This window comes from Papilio machaon, chromosome 29, assembly GCF_912999745.1.
Source record: "Papilio machaon chromosome 29, ilPapMach1.1, whole genome shotgun sequence".
Taxonomy (NCBI): Eukaryota; Metazoa; Arthropoda; class Insecta; order Lepidoptera; family Papilionidae; genus Papilio; species Papilio machaon.
This window is the reverse complement of record NC_060014.1, coordinates 587,871-607,336: the sequence shown is the minus strand read 5'-3', so window position 1 is coordinate 607,336 and position 19,466 is coordinate 587,871. Positions and strand designations below refer to the sequence as shown.

Here is a 19,466-nt window from a genome sequence, read left to right as displayed (position 1 = left end):
ATTTCATGAGAATTGGTCAAGCTGTTTCGGAGGAGTACGGGAACGAAAACTGTGACACGAGAATTTTATATACTAGATTTTACTATGTTTGTTTTAATATATTGTTGTCTTTATTATTTTAAAAGGGATTGAAAGATAACAATATAAAGGGTCATTGTAGTTGTCATTGTAATATCATGTCTTCATAAGGACTTCATTGAAAAAACAAGTTAAATAACATATGTTTCCGAGGTCAAAATCTCTGTAAATCATTTTAACGCCCCCATAAAATAATCCTGTAATGCACTCTTACCGGGTTCTTGCTTTTCCGTCGAATTCAGCATCTAAAGGTCCTATTACACGTTGTGAATTTTTTTCATATTTCTCTTAATGTTAATTACGGAGATAAAAAGTCATTATTGAAACAGATTTTTTTTTTATTTCCGGTATTATCATTTTTCCTTCATAGCACAGAATACGTCCGGAATATATGAATGAAAATTAAATACAATGAAGCTATAAAAATTAGTTTTGTTTTGGTATCTAAAAGATTCTTGTACAATAATTATTGATGAAGTTATTAAAGAAATATGGTTTTTTGCTTCTCGTGAAAAATTTGATTTTTCCTATTACGGGGTTATTCGATGGGGGAGTCAATATCAATCCTAGTCATTATCTTTGACTAAAACAGATATAACAATATATTTAATGTATGTATGTTTGTATGTAATTAATTAACAAGTTTAGTGACATAGTTGCTCGGGAATAGTCCAGTCATACCGCGGAGTTCACCTGGAAAATTATATACAATTTATGTCAGTCAGAATTTACCGTTCAGATTTTTGGTAACAATCAATATAGGGTTAAAGATTGACATTTTTGTGTCACACTAATTTTATAACCATAGTGTATAAGTACATGTATGTGTATGGATGGATTGCGTGAAAGGTGTCATGATCAAGAAGGGGGTGACAGAGATGATGGCAGACTGATTTGGAGGACGGAAACCTGGTGGACCCTTCGTAAGTGGGACAAAGTCAAGGAGATGAGTGTATAAAACATGAGCACAAAAAAAAAAAAACATGTCACTTATGTATCACTAGTTATCAAAACAAATTGTTATGTTTGTGTTTTTTCTAAATGGACAATAAAAAAATCTATAAAACAACCTATCACCTATGTGTCACTAGTTACGACAACCTGTCACCTACGTACCTTTTATTATAAGGACAATAAGAAATCTATATATAATATAAACTGTCACTTATGTGCCATCAAAATAACTTGTCATGGTTGTACTTTAAAAGATTAATAACACATGTCACTTTTGTGTCACTTGATACGACAAGAACCTGTCACCTAAGCACTTTTAAGGACAATAAGAAATCTATAATATAAACTGTCATTAGTTATCAAAATATCTTGTCATGATTGTGTTTACTTTTAAAAGAATAGTAAATAACACAACCTGTCACCTATGTGCCTCACCTTGCCACCACGCGGGATCCTGGCTCCTGTCAGTGACAGCTATGATGTCATCCTTTTCGAAGCTCAGCTCGTCAGCGTTCTGTGCTGTGTATGGATATAGAGCTATCACCTTGTCTATGACAGTCTCTGATGGCACTGTATCCATTTTGGATAACACCGGAGTCGTACGTCCTGATGTTCTGCCTGAAGATTGGAGTACCTGAGATATATTAAAAAAAAAAAATTAACATAATAATTCGAATTCGCCGAAATAGCGAAGTCATCGCTTCCCATGGACATCCTAAAAGGGTTTATTTTGTATAGAATATACGATTACCTTGACATAACTGGCAGGGAACCAGCCGACCTGCCGGTTCCTTCCCTTGGCTTGCAATTCCCCTTCCCACCAGCCGCTGTCCGCTTTCTTGCGGACCACCAACAGCTGACCCTTCTGTAGGGACAGCTGCTCCGCACTGTATTGTATACATACATAGATATATAATTGTTAATTTTAGTCCTTCGAGGCGGATAAATCTCCATAAAGTATATTTGCGTATTGGAACAGTAAAAGCAGGAAAATATTACAAGTATATTAGATACAAATTAAACAAAAAGCAGCACATCTATGGGCCAATTGTCACAAATAAAATCTGTCACCTTTGTGTCAACCTGTCATTTTTGTGTATACAAGTTTTTTTTAAATATATTGTAAAATTTCCTATAACATTAAATTCAAGTTGTAATAAATGAAACTGTGGAGGAAAAAGTATTTTTAACTGCGACTCATGATCCTTCGAGGCGGATAAACCATCATGAAATGCGGCAAAAAAAATTACGAATAGTTCAAAATATGCAATCTATATTTAGTTTTAAATAAAAATGTGCGAATTAATTAATTTTTTTTTAATTTATTAATGCGTTTGTAGAAGACTTTTACTTGTTTCAACAACTAGATGGCAGCACGAGCGTTTTAGAACACACTATCGAAATGTAAACATACCTCGTAGCTGTATAAGAGGCGATAGCTTGAGCGATCTCGTTTTTCTTGCGACCGGTGACAGAGTCCCGGCCCGACTCCCGGCCGGAGTCCCGCGTGGAGTCCCGGCGGGTGACGGAGGCGGGGCGGGGGGAGGGCGCAGCCCCCGCAGACTCCGTGATCGCCGCCACCTCTGATGATATGGGGGTTGAAGACTTCTGCTCCTGGATGTGCAGAATCATCAGCTAATATGTCCCCATTTTAATAAGTTAGGGTCCGTCCTAAGCAAAACTTAGTCACATTTCATCCATACAAACTTGCTCATTACATTAGTAATGGATGGAAGTTTGTTTGAAGGTATTTCCAAAACGGCTTAATGGATCTAGATGAAATTTGGCATGAATTTATAATATAATCTGGAAGAACACACAGGCTACTTATTAAGTTTTACAGGATCACGGGGAAAAGCTAATCTTACTAATATTATAGATGCGAATTTTTAGATAGATAGATGGATGTTTATTGGAAGGTAATTCCAAAAAGACTGAACGGATCTGGACGAAATTTGGTACAGATATAGATAACTGTCTGGAATGAAACTTAGGCAAATTATAATAAATGTGTTTCTTTTTGCACTGTACTGACCTGTACAGGCGGAGATGTAGGTACAAAGTCAACATCTGTGACAGGTGGCGTATTGTTTGTGGGCGGGGCCACAGAAGTGGGCGGGGCTTCCGCAATAGGCGGTGCTTCTGGTTCAGGGGCGGGCTCTGCGGCCTCCGGGATAGTGGATATAGGTTCACTTGATGATATCGTATCTTTTGTTACGTAATTAGATGGGAAGATACCATTCCTAAAATAATTTAATAAATCTGAATGTTTAGACGTATGTTTGTTTGAATGTATTTGCAGAACGACTACATGGGAGATGTAATTTGGCATAGATGTAGAACATAGTTTAGATTAGGTATCCCAAAAATATTTTGGACAAGTGAGCCCCCTTTTCTAAAATAAACTGTAACCTCAGACATGGGCAAATTATCTACTTTTAAGATCTATTATTATTATTTTAAATTCAGACTTAGGTCAATAGAAGACAGAGTGAGAATTAGCAATGCTTTAAGTTCGATATCGACCACTTTGGGAATCCCTGGTCTAGAAGAACACCTAAGATACTTATTAAGTTTTTTTTTAATACCACTCGGACGGAGCCCCATGCGAAAGCTAGTATAAAAGTACATAAATAAACTTGTGACAGATATTTAGTATACTTTATATAGTAACTAGTAGCTTTAGGTACTTAGTAAAGTGCTAGAAATATCAACTAGATCTAGAACTTGATAGACTAATGATATTGGCTTCAGGTGTAATCTAAAACAATCCTAAATATAGAGCTGACCCTAAGTTAGAGATGACTATGTCATAGTCAACCACAGTCAAGTGCGAGTTGACTTCACACATATCATTGAATTTCTTCTCAGATATTTACATCACGATGTTTTCCTTCATCTTAAGAATGTTAGATAAATGTACATATGTAAATCAAAAAACACATTGTTACATTGGGATTCGAACCCAGGACATGCAGATTGCAAGCTTAATCTTTGAGCCACCGACGCTCTAACATCTAACTAAATTGGAATGTCTGTATGATTAAAGAAAGAAGAAGATTTTTGTCTATCTGTCTGTCTGTAAATAAACGTTTGTTCCGGAAAATCTCCGGAACTTCTGCACCGATTTTAACCGGACTTTCACTGGAAGGTAGCTGATGTTTTTGAGAGTGACATAGGATATATTTTTTTCTAATTTATGTCTGAAATATATTTCAATGTCTAAGTTTCTAACCTATTCCCAATCCTGCCTGTCCACCAGTCTCCATCTCTTCTCAACACTTCTATCCTCTCACCAGCTTCAAATGTGAGGTCACCAGGTTCAGAGGATACGTAAGGATATGCAGCGATATAGAAGTCGCCTCCTTCTAGAAGATTAAGAATATCGACTTCTAGTATCTGTATATTCTTTTTTCTGTCTCATTCTTTATTATTTGTATTTTTTTTCGCCTACAGTATGTTTTTTTTTGACTTAGTTTTAAGGCTTAAAATGTTGGTTTTTAAAAAAAATAGCTTAGATACAAAGAAAAAATATAACTGAAAAAAAAAGTCTTACCAACTATAGGCATAGCTCCTCCTAAGTCATTGGTGATTTCAGCTTCAGGTACTTCAGCTATACCTAATACAATAAAATAAGCTCTCAGGTACATTAGAAAAAAAAAATCATCTGACTCGAAGGACCATACTAATAAAAATCATAAGCAATTTCACATTTATAACTCTGTAATCATAGAGTTATTAAAAACAGACATATCTGTATCAATTCAAACACTGAAACATTACAAAATACATCCATCTTACTAATATTATAAATGCGAATGTATGGATAAATGTATGTTTGAAGATATCTCCAAAAAGTCTCAACAGATCTAGATGAAATATGTCACAGATGTAGAACATAATCTGGAAGAACATAACTATTTATTAAGTTTTTTTTTTTAATTCTGCACGAACGGAGTCGCGGGCTATAACTAGTTTAATTATAAATAACAATGAACTATACAAAACTATAAAAAATATACCTTCTAATGGTGTTTTAGTTTCTATGACTTCCATTGGTTCTACATACGACATCGCTGCATTTATATCCTCCACGTAAGATTCAGGGAACCAACCTGATTGACCTAAAATTACATTTTGATGTGAAACATCTATAGGATCACTTGTAAACCGAATTGTTGGCGTGGCGACGCTTGCCGTGGCGACGGGTCGCCAAGCTATACTAAGGTATACATATATATTTTATATTAATAATATTATCTTTTATGCATATTACTTGTACACACGATGTTTCACATCTGCCAGGCGTCTCATGACGGCTAACATTTTTTTTATATAAAAAGATAGCAAACGGTCACCTAAATTCGCCCAAATAGCGAAGCGACCGTTGCCCATAGACATCTCGCATATGTAGGTACATTGTCTACCTTTAATCAACGGAGAAGGAGAAGCACAGAAAGATATTTGCCCTTCCTAAACATTCCTTCTTTGTTCAAATCCACTTCCTTTACTAATAAGAAAAGGGTGGGAAGGGAAAGAGGACTGAAATTATGAGAGACATGACATAGACGAACTCTTGTACAATAACAAATTAACCAAAAAAAATATTGATTAAAAATCCAACGACACTCAGGAGAAGAGTACATATCGAATGACGTCTTAATCTTCAAAATCAGTTCCTTAGTCTATGGTATGTTACAATTGAATCAAATAAAAACATAAATATGAACAAAAAACATTACCCTCCTGTGTCTTTACAGTCAGTCAGTAGAGTCAGTCAGTCGAGCCAGTCAGAACTGTCAGTCATTATAGTCAATAGAGTCAGTTTAGTCAGTAGAGTCGTTAGGTACGGCCAGACAATATCTATGTAGGTATATACAGTCAGTCAGTAGAGTCAATTGGAATAGTAAGTCTGTAGTCAATAGAAATAGTCAGTCAGTACAGTAAGTCAGTTATCAGTCAGTACACTAAGTCAGTAGTCAATAAAAATAGTCAGTCAGTACAGTAAGTCAGTTATCAGTCAGTACACTAAGTCAGTAGTCAATAAAAATAGTCAGTCAGTACAGTAAGTGAGTAATCAGTCAGTACACTAAGTCAGTAGTCGGTTAGTACACTAAGTCAGTAATCAGTCAGTAGTCAATAGAAATAGTCAGTCAGTACAGTAAGTCAGTAGTCGGTTAGTACACTAAGTCAGTAATCAGTCAGTAGTCAATAGAAATAGTCAGTCAGTACAGTAAGTCAGTAGTCGGTTAGTACACTAAGTCAGTAATCAGTCAGTAGTCAATAGAAATAGTCAGTCAGTACAGTAAGTCAGTAGTCATTCAGTACAGTAAATCAGTAGTCATTCAGTACAGTAAGTCAGTAGTCATTCAGTACAGTAAGTCAGTAGTCATTCAGTACAGTAAGTCAGTACACTAAGTCAGTAGAGTCAATCAGTACAGTAAGTCATAAAAGTCAGTTTTTTTTAAATCGACAAATAATTTTCTCACCTCTAGCTGTACCCCAACGCCAACCTGGTTCAGCATCAGCTCTTGGTGCATTTGCTTCACTTACCTGAATACAAGTCAAAATAAACCTTATTTCTATATCCACAGAGTTAAAAATGAACTCAACAAAGAAATTTCATTTCTATAGAGAGAAGGTTGAGATTCGATCGCAATTTTGCTAAAAATGTGATATTAATCCAAATAATATTCAACCTTATTCCTAATACCAGAGAGTACAAATTAGATCGCAACTTTCTAATTTTAATAAAAGCAAATTTTACTATCAGTAAAAACAACTTTTTAAACGAACATAAACCTTATGTACATAGTAATAAAGTTCAAAATATTCAACTCACCAAATCTCCAGGCTGCAAACTTAATTCATCAGCAGTTCTCGCATTAAACTCATACACACACCTCCAACGAGGGGCAGAGCTAGTGGATACTGCCTCTGTAGCTATATAAAAACTTCTATGTATTAATGAACACTTTTTTTTATTATATACTAGCTTTTACACGCGACTTCATCCGCGCGGAATAAAAAAAATGCACACAAGATAAAAAAAAGTTCCTATGTCCGTCTCCTAGGTTCTAAGCTATCTCCCCATCAATTTTCAGATAAATCAGTTCGACCGATCTTGAGTTATAAATAGTGTAACTAACACCACTTTCTTTTATATATATATATATATAATGTAGCAAACGAACAAACAGACACATGAATACGTCAAAATCATGTACACATGCGTTGTCTATCTTTAATCGAAAGAAGGCGACGCACAGAAAGTCCTTCCCCTTTCTTATCCCTCCCCTCCTGCGCAAATCCCTCTAATTTCCCTTCCACATTTATAAAAAAGCATGCACAATCAAACAGGCAATTACTTCCACTTCACGGTTGTCTTTTTGCCAAAGAAACTCCATATAAAAATTACATGTTTCATCACTTAAGAATTATTTATTTCGTTTCTGCGTGGCTCCTAAATGTCGCAGCGTGATGTTAAATAGTTTAAAACCTCCCTTAATACTTGGCCTTTCAATTGCAAAAAGAATTATTCAATTTTAATTTCTAGTTTCTGAACTTAAAGTAAACAAACTATTTAGCTATAAAAGCATTAAAACAACAAAAATCTCGACCCTAAAATTGAAGGGTAGGCAGAGATCTGATTTAAATTTGACGAAATCTTCACAAATTAAAACAAAATTAAACATTATTGGGTCCAGTTTTGCAATTTACTCCACTAGATGGCGTTAGAATCGAAATAAAACACGCTATTTTTATGAATGGGTGATTACTTTTGTGAAGAATTGATGATAACTTACCATTAGTGGTAGCTGCATCACCCCACGCATCTTCACTACCACCCCAAGCATCTTCATTTGCACCCCATTCTGCATCTAGAGTAAAAAAAAAACACCCTTATAACACTTAGGGGAAGAATCAAATGACCTAATACTTCAAAATTACAAAAAAAAACATTACCCTTCTAGTGGGGCAAAAGAAAAAATATATTTCTAAAGGCACAAAATGCACTAATTGTTTTTTAATACATTTCAGATTTTCATGTTTGCAATTTAAAAATTCTAGATGGCGTTGAAATCGTATTAGATCACGATATATAGTTTCTTCAGACGATAATAAACCTATGAAAGATAAATTTATAAAACTAAACTTTTTTTTTTGTTAAAATTTGACTAAAAATCACCTAAATATAAAAAATAAAGCAGTTATTAACCTAAAAAGAATAAATAACTAACCGGCAGTCCAAGCTTGTTCCGCGGGCGCTGTACTTCTCTTCTCCACAAACTCTTTCCTCTTCTCTTCATACATCTTCCATACTCTCTCACATTTATCACCCAATTGTGTCACAGTATCTGTCAAATCTGACAGTTGTTTCTGATTACTTTCTAGATCTGATTTTTTAGTATCAACTAGTGCTTTAGCCGCTTCCACCTAAAAAAAGAGAAGAGAACTAAACTAGATGTCTATATTTCTTTAGAATAAAGGGTAACAACGTTTTCACGTCAAATATTGATTAACTTGAACTTGGATAAGTAATCTATAGGTCGCTGGTTCATATCCGGCTCGAAGGACCATGTCACAGAACTATGTTAGTGGACTGTATTTTGTGGTTTGGTTAATTACCAGAATTAATGGCTTCGGTATAATTGTAGTGCACACTCATTTATTTCGGGTATCAGAGACAGGAAACGACTACAAAGTTAAAAATGTTGGTAATTCCAACAAGCGACAGTCATTATCAGCTTTATAAGCGAGAAACTCAGTTTAGAGAGAAACCTCTAGAAGCGAGAGTCATTTTCCGCTTCATAAGTGAGAAAATCAGGTTAGGGAGTAACATCTATAAGATTGTCATTATCCACTCCACGAGCGAGAAACTCAAGTTAGAGAGAAACCTCTATAAGCTAGTCATTATCCACTCCACGAGCGAGAAACTCAAGTTAGAGAGAAACCTCTATAAGCTAGTCATTATCCACTCCACGAGCGAGAAACTCAAGTTAGAGAGAAACCTCTATAAGCTAGTCATTATCCACTCCACGAGCGAGAAACTCAAGTTAGAGAGAAACCTCTATAAGCTAGTCATTATCCACTCCACGAGCGAGAAACTCAAGTTAGAGAGAAACCTCTATAAGCTAGTCATTATCCACTCCACGAGCGAGAAACTCAAGTTAGAGAGAAACCTCTATAAGCTAGTCATTATCCACTCCACGAGCGAGAAAATCAAGTTAGGGAATAACATCTATAAGCTAGAATCATTGTACGCTCCAAATGTGAGAAAGTCAGGTTAGAGAGAAACCTTGGATTCTCCCTTCACCAGATACGTTTAAAGTTAAACTTACCTTATCTTTAAGTTGTTTCAAAGTTACTTCCATCATATTTAATTTACCATCTTCTCCAGAACCTTCTGACACTTTAGCCTGAAAAGAAGAATTACATATCAAAGAAAAATTATTGTATTTATTTAAAAAAAAGTACTATCACTGATTTTTCATCCTTAAAAGAGATAGCTACATATTTTTATCCGTCTTACGAAGTTGGTAATGTTTTAAGAGTGTATGTATGTTTGTTTTTATGTATATGAGTTTGTATGTATGACAATTCTATTGTGACCATTTAGAGTCTAAACCAGGGATTCCCAAAGTGGTCGATTGGGGTCGATATCGGTTTCCTAGGGGTCGACATAAACGAAAATTTTGGGGGTCGACGAGGTCTAAAAATCGACCCCTATTAATAATAGTCTGTTAACTTAAAGCATTGCTAATTCTCACTTTGTCTTCTATTAACCTAAGTCAGAATTAAAAATAACATTCTGTAGCAGATGTTTTAAGTTAGCGGACCATTGTGGAGGGGGTTGATCTTAAAAATAGGTAATTTGGCTTTGGGGGTCTGAGGTAACAGTTCATTTTGGAAAAGGGGGTCACTTGTCCAAAATAGTTTGGGGGTCTGTGGTCTAGCCTTTTTAAAGCAAATAGTGTTTTTGTAAACATGTTTCTGCAATGGAAACCATTAGGAAACATGTAGAAAACTTACCTTAGCATCTAATTCAGCTTTCTCTTTATTCAAAGCGATTTGTTTAGCGTTTAATTCTTTCACTTTAGCTTTTAATTGTTGCATTTCAGCCATACTGGCATCACGATCCGATCTGTAGACGGGTTTACATTGTTTAAATACTTGTATTTAAACATTTTGTTATCCCTGACATTGTCTTTGAAAAATAAAACTGAGACTGGAAAATAAAACTCTTATACCTATTCAATGGATTATATTAAATATGACTTTTTTGCTCATTACAAATATTTTATAAGTACCCACAAAAAGGTAAAAGAGATGTGTAGATAAGAGATTTTATTTCTTTTCCTATACGTCCCATCCCCTGCCAAATGTACATACCCGTTCCATATTTACCTTACAGGAAAAATGTTAAGAAGGGGAAGAGTACTTTAATGTGACAATACACTCATCAGACGAAATGCGGAAATACCTTCAAATTCCTAAACCTAAAACCTAACATATGTTTGTGAAGCTATAAAATGGTGTTAACATTAGAAATGGTACAATATATCACCTCATGCCATCAATTGTACACTTGGCAGCAGCGACACTGGTGCGCGTGTCACGTATCGACTTTGCTAATGTCGAGGCCCTCTGTGCAGCTGCCCCTAGAGATGCTGTTAGGGTCGCACTGCGGGCCTTAAGGGCTAGAACCTTGGCCTGCTCATCAGCCCTTAGGGCCTCGAGCTCACGAGTCCTAAGGGAAGTAAGATATTCAGATGTGCTAGATTGAATGTACTAAAAACTGTAACCATCCTGAATTGCAATTCAAATCTTTAACACTCGTAAATTACATATTATTTCTGATAAAGCACATTTCTTCTATGATTTTTTTTTTATATTACAAGGTGGCAAACGAGCAAGCGGCCACATGAATTCGCAGAAATGGCGAAGCGACCGCTGCCCATAGACATTCGCAATTGCAGATGTGTTGCCTACCCTCAATCGACGAAGGTGGAGGCGCACAAAAAGAGAATATTTAACCTTCCTATGCATCTCCACCATCAAATCCATCTCCCCTTCGCATCCTTTCCTTATAAGAAAAGGGGTGGGAAGGGACTAAAATGAGTCCTCCGGCAACACACTCATCAGACTGTACATACACGGAATTACTTCCACTTCACGTCTGTCTTCTGTAAGGTCGCAGTATTTCACTGAGCGAGGACAATTCCTGCAACTGATGTTGTTGCTGTCGTCTACCATTGTTACAGTCTATGACATTATCTACAGTTATTATACAAAATCACAACAATTTATTACACAATTTTCACAAAATAACTAAAAAAAAATTCAATGTATTGTGAATTTGATTTGGATCCAAATGATGATCCATTTTAATACAGTCCAACTTGGATAAGCGAGAGTATAAGGGATCGCGATAATTTTCTCGCTTCTAGAGGTATCTCTCTAACCCAAGTTTCTCGCTTCCAGAGATAATCCGTCATGACAGATCAATGACTCTCGCTTATAGAGGTTTCTCTGTACACAAAGTTTCTTGCTTAAAGAGGTCATCCGTAGAGTCGGGTCAATGATTCTCGCTTATAGAGGTATCTCTCTAACCCAAGTTTTTCGCTTCCAGAGATCATCTGTCATGACGAATCAATAAACTCTCGCTTATCGAGGTTTATCTCCAAACCGAGTTTCTCGCTTAAGGAGCTTGTCCGTAGGGACGGGGCAATAAATTCTCGCTTATAGAGGTTTCTCGCTTATCTAGGTTTGACTGTATTATAAAAAAAGACATAATAATATAATTAAATTATTTAGTAAATACCTCTTCTTTTCCCACTCCAACTGACACTGTCTTTCCATCTCTTTCCTTGCTGCTTCTCTTTTCTCCTACAATTTTATTATTACTTTTAGCAAAGAACATCTTACTGACTCTGAAGGATAAGTTTGGATACTAGCCAATACTATACTAAGGGGATTGAAATTATTTAGTAGCTTTCGGTAGGTTTTAGGTAACTTTCGGTAGGGTTTGGTAACTTTCGGTAGGGTTTGGTAACTTTCGGTAAGTATTGGTAACTTTTAGTAGGTTTTGGTAACATATGTAGGTTTTGGTAACTTTCGGTAGTTTACTTCTTAACCATCTGGCTTATGAGTGCGATGTTTTTTCAAAAGAATTTGTATTGTTTACTACTAGTTTTGCTCACCTGTTCTTCTTTCTGTTTCCGCATTAATTCTTCTTGTTCCTTCTTCTGAGCTTCTAGACGTAGTTTCTCTCTCTTCTCGGCTTCTTCTCTCTCCTTCCGTTCTCTTTCGGCCTGAAAAATATCGCTTATAGTTTTTTTTAAAATATAGTTATTTTGTTAAAACATGCTTGAAACAATTAGATTGTTAATCTTACTAATATTATAAATGCGAATGTTTGGATGGATGGATGTTTGAAGTTATCTCCATCACGGCTCATCAGATCTTAATGATATTTGTCACAGATGTAGAACATAGTCTGGAGTATTGAGTTCTTTTTAATTCCGCGCGGACAGAGTCGCGGGTGATAGCTAGTAATACAATAAAATAAAAATCCTCAAAACTTTAAAATTCGTCAAAACGTAAAATTTGTTGAAATGTATTTGTTTTTTTTTATCTACAACTACTAGCATATTATTTAAAAATATATTTCATGTACATTTTTTTATACATAACATTGTGACACTTATTTTTATACATATACTAGCTTTAGAATTAAAAAAAAAACATAATAAGTAGTCTATATGTTCCTCCAGACTATGTTCTACATCTGTGACAAATTTCATCAAGATATGTTGAGATGTTCCGGAGATAACTTCATACAAACATCTAAACATTCACATCTATATATATAGTCAGAAAGTCGTGTTAGTTACACTATTTATAACTCAAGAACGGCTGAATCGATTTGACTGAAAATTTGTGGGCAGGTAGCTTAGAACCAGGCAACGGACATAGGATAATTTTTACACCGTTTTCTTTTTCTTTTTTTTTTTTATTCCGCGCGGACGGAGTCGCGGGTAAAAGCTAGTTTATAATATTAGTAAGAAGTAGACTTGTGCTAACTAGCTGTGGATAGAAAAAACAGACAAACACAAACTACATCTAAACTTCATGAGTTGCTACCTTCTAAATATCTAGAATTTACCTCTTCTTCCTAGATTGCATTGGAAAATAAACATTGTTAACTTTTTTAGTCAAAATATTAATGCTCAATTTTACATATATATAGAAAAAAACTTCTCTAGTACTGCCGTCTTACTCACACGTTAGAGAATAAGTGTTGTCTCTTTCGCACTCATGATTTTGAACATATGATTGTAGGAAACAATCAACAATCAATTATGAATAAAAATATTTCAAGTGTTTCTAAATAAATAAATAAAATTAATCTTTATTTATCCATCTGTATGTTCAAATATGTGTGTTTTATTTAATTAGTATCATCTCATACCTTCTCCTTCATATGAGCGTCAGCTAACTGAGATCTCCTTCGTTCTAACTCTGCCTGTCCTCTTGCCATATTCTCTCTTCTTCTCTCTTCGTAGGACTTGGCACTACTCGTGCTTGTCACCGATTCACGTCTAAAAGAATAGAATACAATAGACTTTGAACACAATATAAAAAGCAAAGTTAGATGGCGCCTTTTAATTTTAAATAACAAACTTACATAGCGCCTTGTAATATAAAATAGCAAACTTACATATCGCCTTGTAATATAAAATAGCAAACTTATATAGCGCCTTGTAATATAAAATAGCAAACTTACATAGCGCCTTGTAATATAAAATAGCAAACTTACATAGCGCTTGTAATATAAAATAGCAAACTTACATAGCGCCTTGTAATATAAAATAGCAAACTTACATAGCGCCTTGTAATATAAAATAGCAAAGTTAGAAAGCGCTTGTTAATAAAAATTAACTGACGCCTTATAATATTTATTAGCAAAGTTGTATATCTTTTGTCAGCTTTTGGATTAGTCATGTAATAATTTTTTATCATAATACGCCTAAAAACAAAGCGATCGCCGCCCATAGACATCTAGAATTACAGATATCTTGCCTACCTTTAATCGACAGAGGAGGAGACACAGAAAGAGGACATATCCTCTTCCTATACATCACCTCCTCCATCAAATCCACTTCTCCTTCCCATCCTTTCCTTATAAGGGTAGGAAGGTAAAATAGACTAAAACTAGGCCTCCGGAACACACTTTTCAAACAAAACTTCAGAGTTGGATCTGTAACTTACCTGAATGTAGGAGGTATAAGTTCAGGAGGTAACTTAGCGGGTACTGGATCACCGTGAGTAGCTCTCTCACATAAGTACATCGCTAGGACAAACTCCTCGCAGCCTGAAATAAATATTTAGAATAAACTATTTAAAACATCGGTTAAAACTACATACCTATTATTCTGATCAAAATGGTACATAAAATATATATATCTGTCTTATATATAATATAATATCTTTACAATATAAATATATATACAGTACCATTTATTGTTAAGTTAAATGTTAGTATGGTTCAATATTTTTTTTGTTATAATAAAACAAATTAATTGATTTAAAATTACCACAAGTATATTAATATTTGCTTAATTTATCTTCTCATGTGATTAAGAACATTGTTAGATTAGGAACATTGTAAGATTAGGAACATTGTTAGTTAAGGAACATTGTTAGATTAGAAACACTGTTAGATTAGGAACATTATTAGATTAGGATCATTGTAACGTTAAGAACATTGTTAGATTAGGAACACTGTTAAGTTAGGAACATTGTTAGTTTAGGAACAATTTTAGATTAGGAATATTGTTAGATTAGGAACACTGTTAGTTTAGAAACACTGTTAGATTAGGAACACTTTTAGATTAGGAACACTGTTAGATTAGGAACATTATAAGGTTATGAACACTGTTATATTAGGAACATTGTAAGATTAGGAACATTGTTAGATTAGGAACACTGTTACTTTAGGAACATTGTTAGTTTAGGAACACTATTAGATTAGAAACACTGGTTACAATCAATTAACATACCAAGTTTTCCATCAGCGTCCAGATCTGCCAGTGCCCATATCTGAGCCAGTGCGGGCTGAGGTAGCCGAGACTGGAGCATGAGTGCTCTTGCTTGTGCACCTGACACCCAGCCTGTCTTCGCACGATCAGTTACGTTGAATAGTTGAGTGTACCTTAGTACAAATAGAGTAAGAAAAGCTTAATACGCGACTAGATAAAAAGAAATCGGTTATAGCGACCAAAATAGCAACGGTTTCAAAATTATAACCAATGCATTATCGGTTATTATGACTGAATATGTAAAATTATCCTAAAGAGGGAAGATTTTATTGTTCGTTTGCATTGAATTAGTTCAAAAACTACTGAAGCGATTTCACAAATTCTTTCACCGTTGGAAAGCAACACTATCTCCGGATGACTTATCATATATTTATTACTAGATTTGCTGTCGCCCGCGACTTCGTCCACGCGGAATTGAAAAAAAGTTTAATAAATAGCCTATGTGTTCTTTCAGACTATGTTCTACATCTGTGCCAAATTTCATCAAGATCTGTTGACACGTTCCGGAGATAACTTCAAATAAACATCTATCCATACATTCATCTAAACTTTCACATCTTCCTAATATTATAAATGTGAATGTTTGAATGGATGGATGGATAGATGTATGTTTGTATGAAGTTATCTCCGGAACGACTCCACAGATCTTTATGAAATTTGTCACAGGTGTAGAACATAGTCTGAAAGAACACATAGGCTACTTATTTTGTTTTTTTTATTTCGCACGTACGGAATCGCGGGCGACAGCTAGTTTATAATATAAGTAAGTGATTTTTTGTTTATTTTGTTATACTTACTTAAGTTTTTGCGGTTGTGGTATCCCCCATTCGACAGTAGGCGGTGGTGTCATGACACCCATGGGGGATTCTGCAGGACTTCCCACTAAAGAAGCTGACAAGATAAAAAAAAACATTTTTATTTTAAAATTACTTCAAGAGACTATTTAAAATGTACATACAGGTTGATACTTAACGGATGTATCAAAAGCTTTGCGGTGATATAGGACTTCCGGTGAAATACCACGACCACACAGAAGACAGGCGAGAAGTGAAAGTAATTCCACCTACAGTCTTATGAGTGTGGTACCGGAGGACTAATTTTAGTCCTCTTTCTCACCCTTTTCTTATAAGGAAAGGATGGGAAGGGGATGTAGATTTGATGAAGGAGGAGATGTATAGGAAGGTTAAATATTCTCTTTTTGTGCGTCTCCTCCTTCGATTGAGGGTAGACAACGCATCTGCAATTGCGAATGTCTATGGGCAGCGGTCTCTTCGACATTTCGGCGAATTCATGTCGCCGCTTGCTCGATTGCCACTTTGTAATATAAAAAAAATCTATTGCTTAAACCCAAAGTATGTTTCATGATTTTACAAGAAATTAAATATAAATCTGTTTGATAATCGTGGTACATAACTTTAAAACTAACTACAAAGCTTTTGATCCATCCATTAAGAATCATCCTGTATATGCGAAATAAAATTAAATAACGTAATGTTGTAAAAAATATAACACATAAATGACGGTAGAAACTTACCAGGTTTAGAAAATGAATCACTTTTAACCGCAGTGATTGGTGTAGAAGTCACTGGTTGACTTGAAATTGAATCCGCGACCGTCGTAACACTGGCCTTTGGTGGGCTACTGATCAACGAACCAACGGTAGTTCCTGTTGGTATAGGTTGGGGTTGGGATGACGGGATTAATGGTGTTGGTCCAATGAGTGGTTGAGTTGTTCCCACTAACGGTTGATTTCCTACTAGAGGTTGAGTTTGTTGAGTTGGTGCTGTACTGATGAGTGGTTGAGTTTGGTCCGACATTGGGATTAATGTTTGAGATGAACCGATCAATGGCTGAGATGGTATTAAAGGTTGGGAACCCATTAATGGTTGAGTAGTCAACGGTTGGGATGTAGATATTGATTGAGTTTGACTCATTAAAGTTTGAGTTTGACTCATCAAAGGCTGTGAGAGTGGTTGAGTGATTGGAGCTGTTGGGATCAATGGTTGGTTTGGTATTAACGGTGGACCAACTAATGGTTGAGTTTGGGGTGGTTTTACACCTGATATGAGATCAGGTACGGTTGGTTTTGTTGGTGGTAAGATAGGTGATGGTTGTGGTACAGTTGGGCCTGTATTAATTAAAGGTTGAGAACCGAAATCTCCGAGTAGTGATTGGTTGGATTGGATCGGTTGAGATTGGATCGGTTGTGTGGGTAGACCTGAAATTAATGGCTGTTGGGGTTGAGTTGGGATTATTGGCATTGGAGGGATTGGAGGCTTTGTGGGTGTTACAAATTGTTTTGGTCCTGAAAAAAAAATTACAGATTATAAAATTTATCAAATGCATTAAGTCTAGATATATTATGTGTCAAATTACCTGTAGGACTCAGAGATGCGAGCAATGATGGTGGCAACACTTTAGGTATTTCAATTCCATGGAGTTTGAGGTTGATTATCTAAACAAAATATTTAAAAAAAACTTATGTTTATAAATGTAGCATTGTAGTTCATGTAATCTTACTAATATTATAAATGCAAATGTATGGATGAATGGATGTTTGTGTGAAAGTATCTCCAGAACATCTCAACAGATCTTGATGAAATTTGTCACAGTTTTAGAACATAGTCTGTAAGAACACATAGGATACTTATGTTTTTTTACATCTAGTCAAAAATAATATTAAATTTTTACCTTGCACGCAATAGAGAACTCTTTAAGGTCGAGTTTTCCATCTGCATTTGTATCCGCAAGAGACCAGATCTGACCGAGAATTGGTGGTGGTAATTGAGACTGAAACAAAGATTTTTGGATGAAGATAGTGTCTTTTCTGACATATTAATATATTAAAAAAGCACTGCTTGTTTAACTAACTCAGGTGGCCGTTTTCTCCTTTGCCACTCATCATCAGCTCATTCTATATCTCCAACGAGAGGCTCAAAGCCTACCCTATTTAAGTATGACTAGGCCATAGTCAATGTTAGCCCAGTGTAGGTTGACTTCACAATGTTTTCCTTCATAAGAACATGGGATAAAAGTACATATGAAATGCAAAAAAAAAAAACACATTAGTACATAGCTGGGATTAGACCTAGTCTTTTTTAATTAATTAAGAATGGCTTAACTCACATATGATTGTCTGGTGACTGCACCAACTAGTTTCGGACCCGTCGGCGGTCCATCTTCAGGGCGAGTGTTTATTTTGAGGACTTCCGTGTTTATTTTGACGACACGTGAGTTCAGCCTTTCTTGATTAATTAATTGTTATGTCTCACGAAAGTTTAAACAATTTAATTACTAGTCTTTTTAGATTAGGTTACGGTGTGGTCCGATAATTGCACCACCTTCCACTGTAAATGAAACAACTTACTTGCAACATGAATCTCTTTGCTTGCTCTCCGGTAAGGGTACCATTGATGGGTCCAAGATTACGGAAGTGTTCCGCAAACTTGGCATGCTCGTGAGGCTGGATAACCCACGGGTCTCCTGCCATCCTGTGATTATGACATTATTTATGTTAATAAGTTAAGTTTTTAGAAGATTTTGTACAATTTAATAATATTTTTTTTACGTAATATTTTATTCCAATTAATTTGGTTAATTCCTTAATTAATGTCCAGTATTTATTACAGAAATTCATTTTGTTACAAATTATTACATGTTTTCTTAGTAGAAATTCTTGTTGGATGGTAAAAGAGGTGTGGCATGATTTATTTAATTATATTAATACATTTTTGCATTTTATTACGAACTTAAGAGTCCATAAAAAATTTTAAGATTTATAATTTCCTATGTAATATGTTTATGAACACGAGCCGGGTTTGTAGTTTAACATTACTTGTATTTTTACAAATAAAATTGAACGTTGAAAATGGTGAAAATCTTGAGATTGAACAAAAATTAAACTTGTGCAGAGAGTTTGTACTTAAATGCAATTTTGCGTGAATAGGGCAATAATAGGAATAAAATAGTAATAATGTGTTAGATTTACTTACGTTTCTGATTAGATAATAGTCTTTTACAAGTAAAACGCCCCTTGAATAAATGGTTGAGATTAAAAGAACTAGGATCGAAAGTCGGGTTTTGTATTGATCCGGAGAAACTTGTCAAGTTATTACTTTGACATATCCGTTCAAAAACATAAAATGGTTGAAAAAATACAATTATTACTTTCCTCTTTTATGTTTAACGTATAATTCCAAAAAAAAAAATGGCTTAGCTTAGCTCCATAAAAATGAAGAAATAATTAAAATGCTTGCATAAAATTATTTTCGGTAAAATAATTATATTTATCAGAAATTTCTAAACATAAGAACTGTTTGACTTTTCCTG

General features: G+C 35.0%; 1 protein-coding gene across 1 annotated transcript; it reads right to left on the bottom strand.

Moving 5' to 3' along the window:
* Window positions 1-687: 687 nt before the first annotated feature.
* LOC106711895 (intersectin-1) lies at window positions 688-19,234 on the bottom strand. The gene is made up of 27 exons (XM_045685262.1): window positions 19,130-19,234; window positions 18,505-18,628; window positions 17,829-17,927; window positions 17,514-17,592; window positions 16,672-17,442; window positions 15,935-16,028; window positions 15,099-15,250; window positions 14,308-14,410; window positions 13,508-13,637; window positions 13,202-13,210; window positions 12,237-12,347; window positions 11,858-11,922; window positions 10,601-10,783; window positions 10,066-10,177; window positions 9,375-9,452; window positions 8,274-8,469; window positions 7,839-7,913; window positions 6,875-6,975; window positions 6,522-6,585; window positions 5,055-5,156; window positions 4,589-4,651; window positions 4,268-4,400; window positions 3,068-3,275; window positions 2,447-2,646; window positions 1,784-1,919; window positions 1,468-1,666; window positions 688-771 (listed from the first exon to the last, which is right to left on the bottom strand). Exons 2-27 carry the CDS (start codon window positions 18,625-18,627, stop codon window positions 710-712), a joined length of 3,648 nt encoding a protein of 1,215 aa, XP_045541218.1. The 5' UTR covers window position 18,628; window positions 19,130-19,234; the 3' UTR covers window positions 688-709.
* Between the last annotated feature and the right edge of the window lie 232 nt (window positions 19,235-19,466).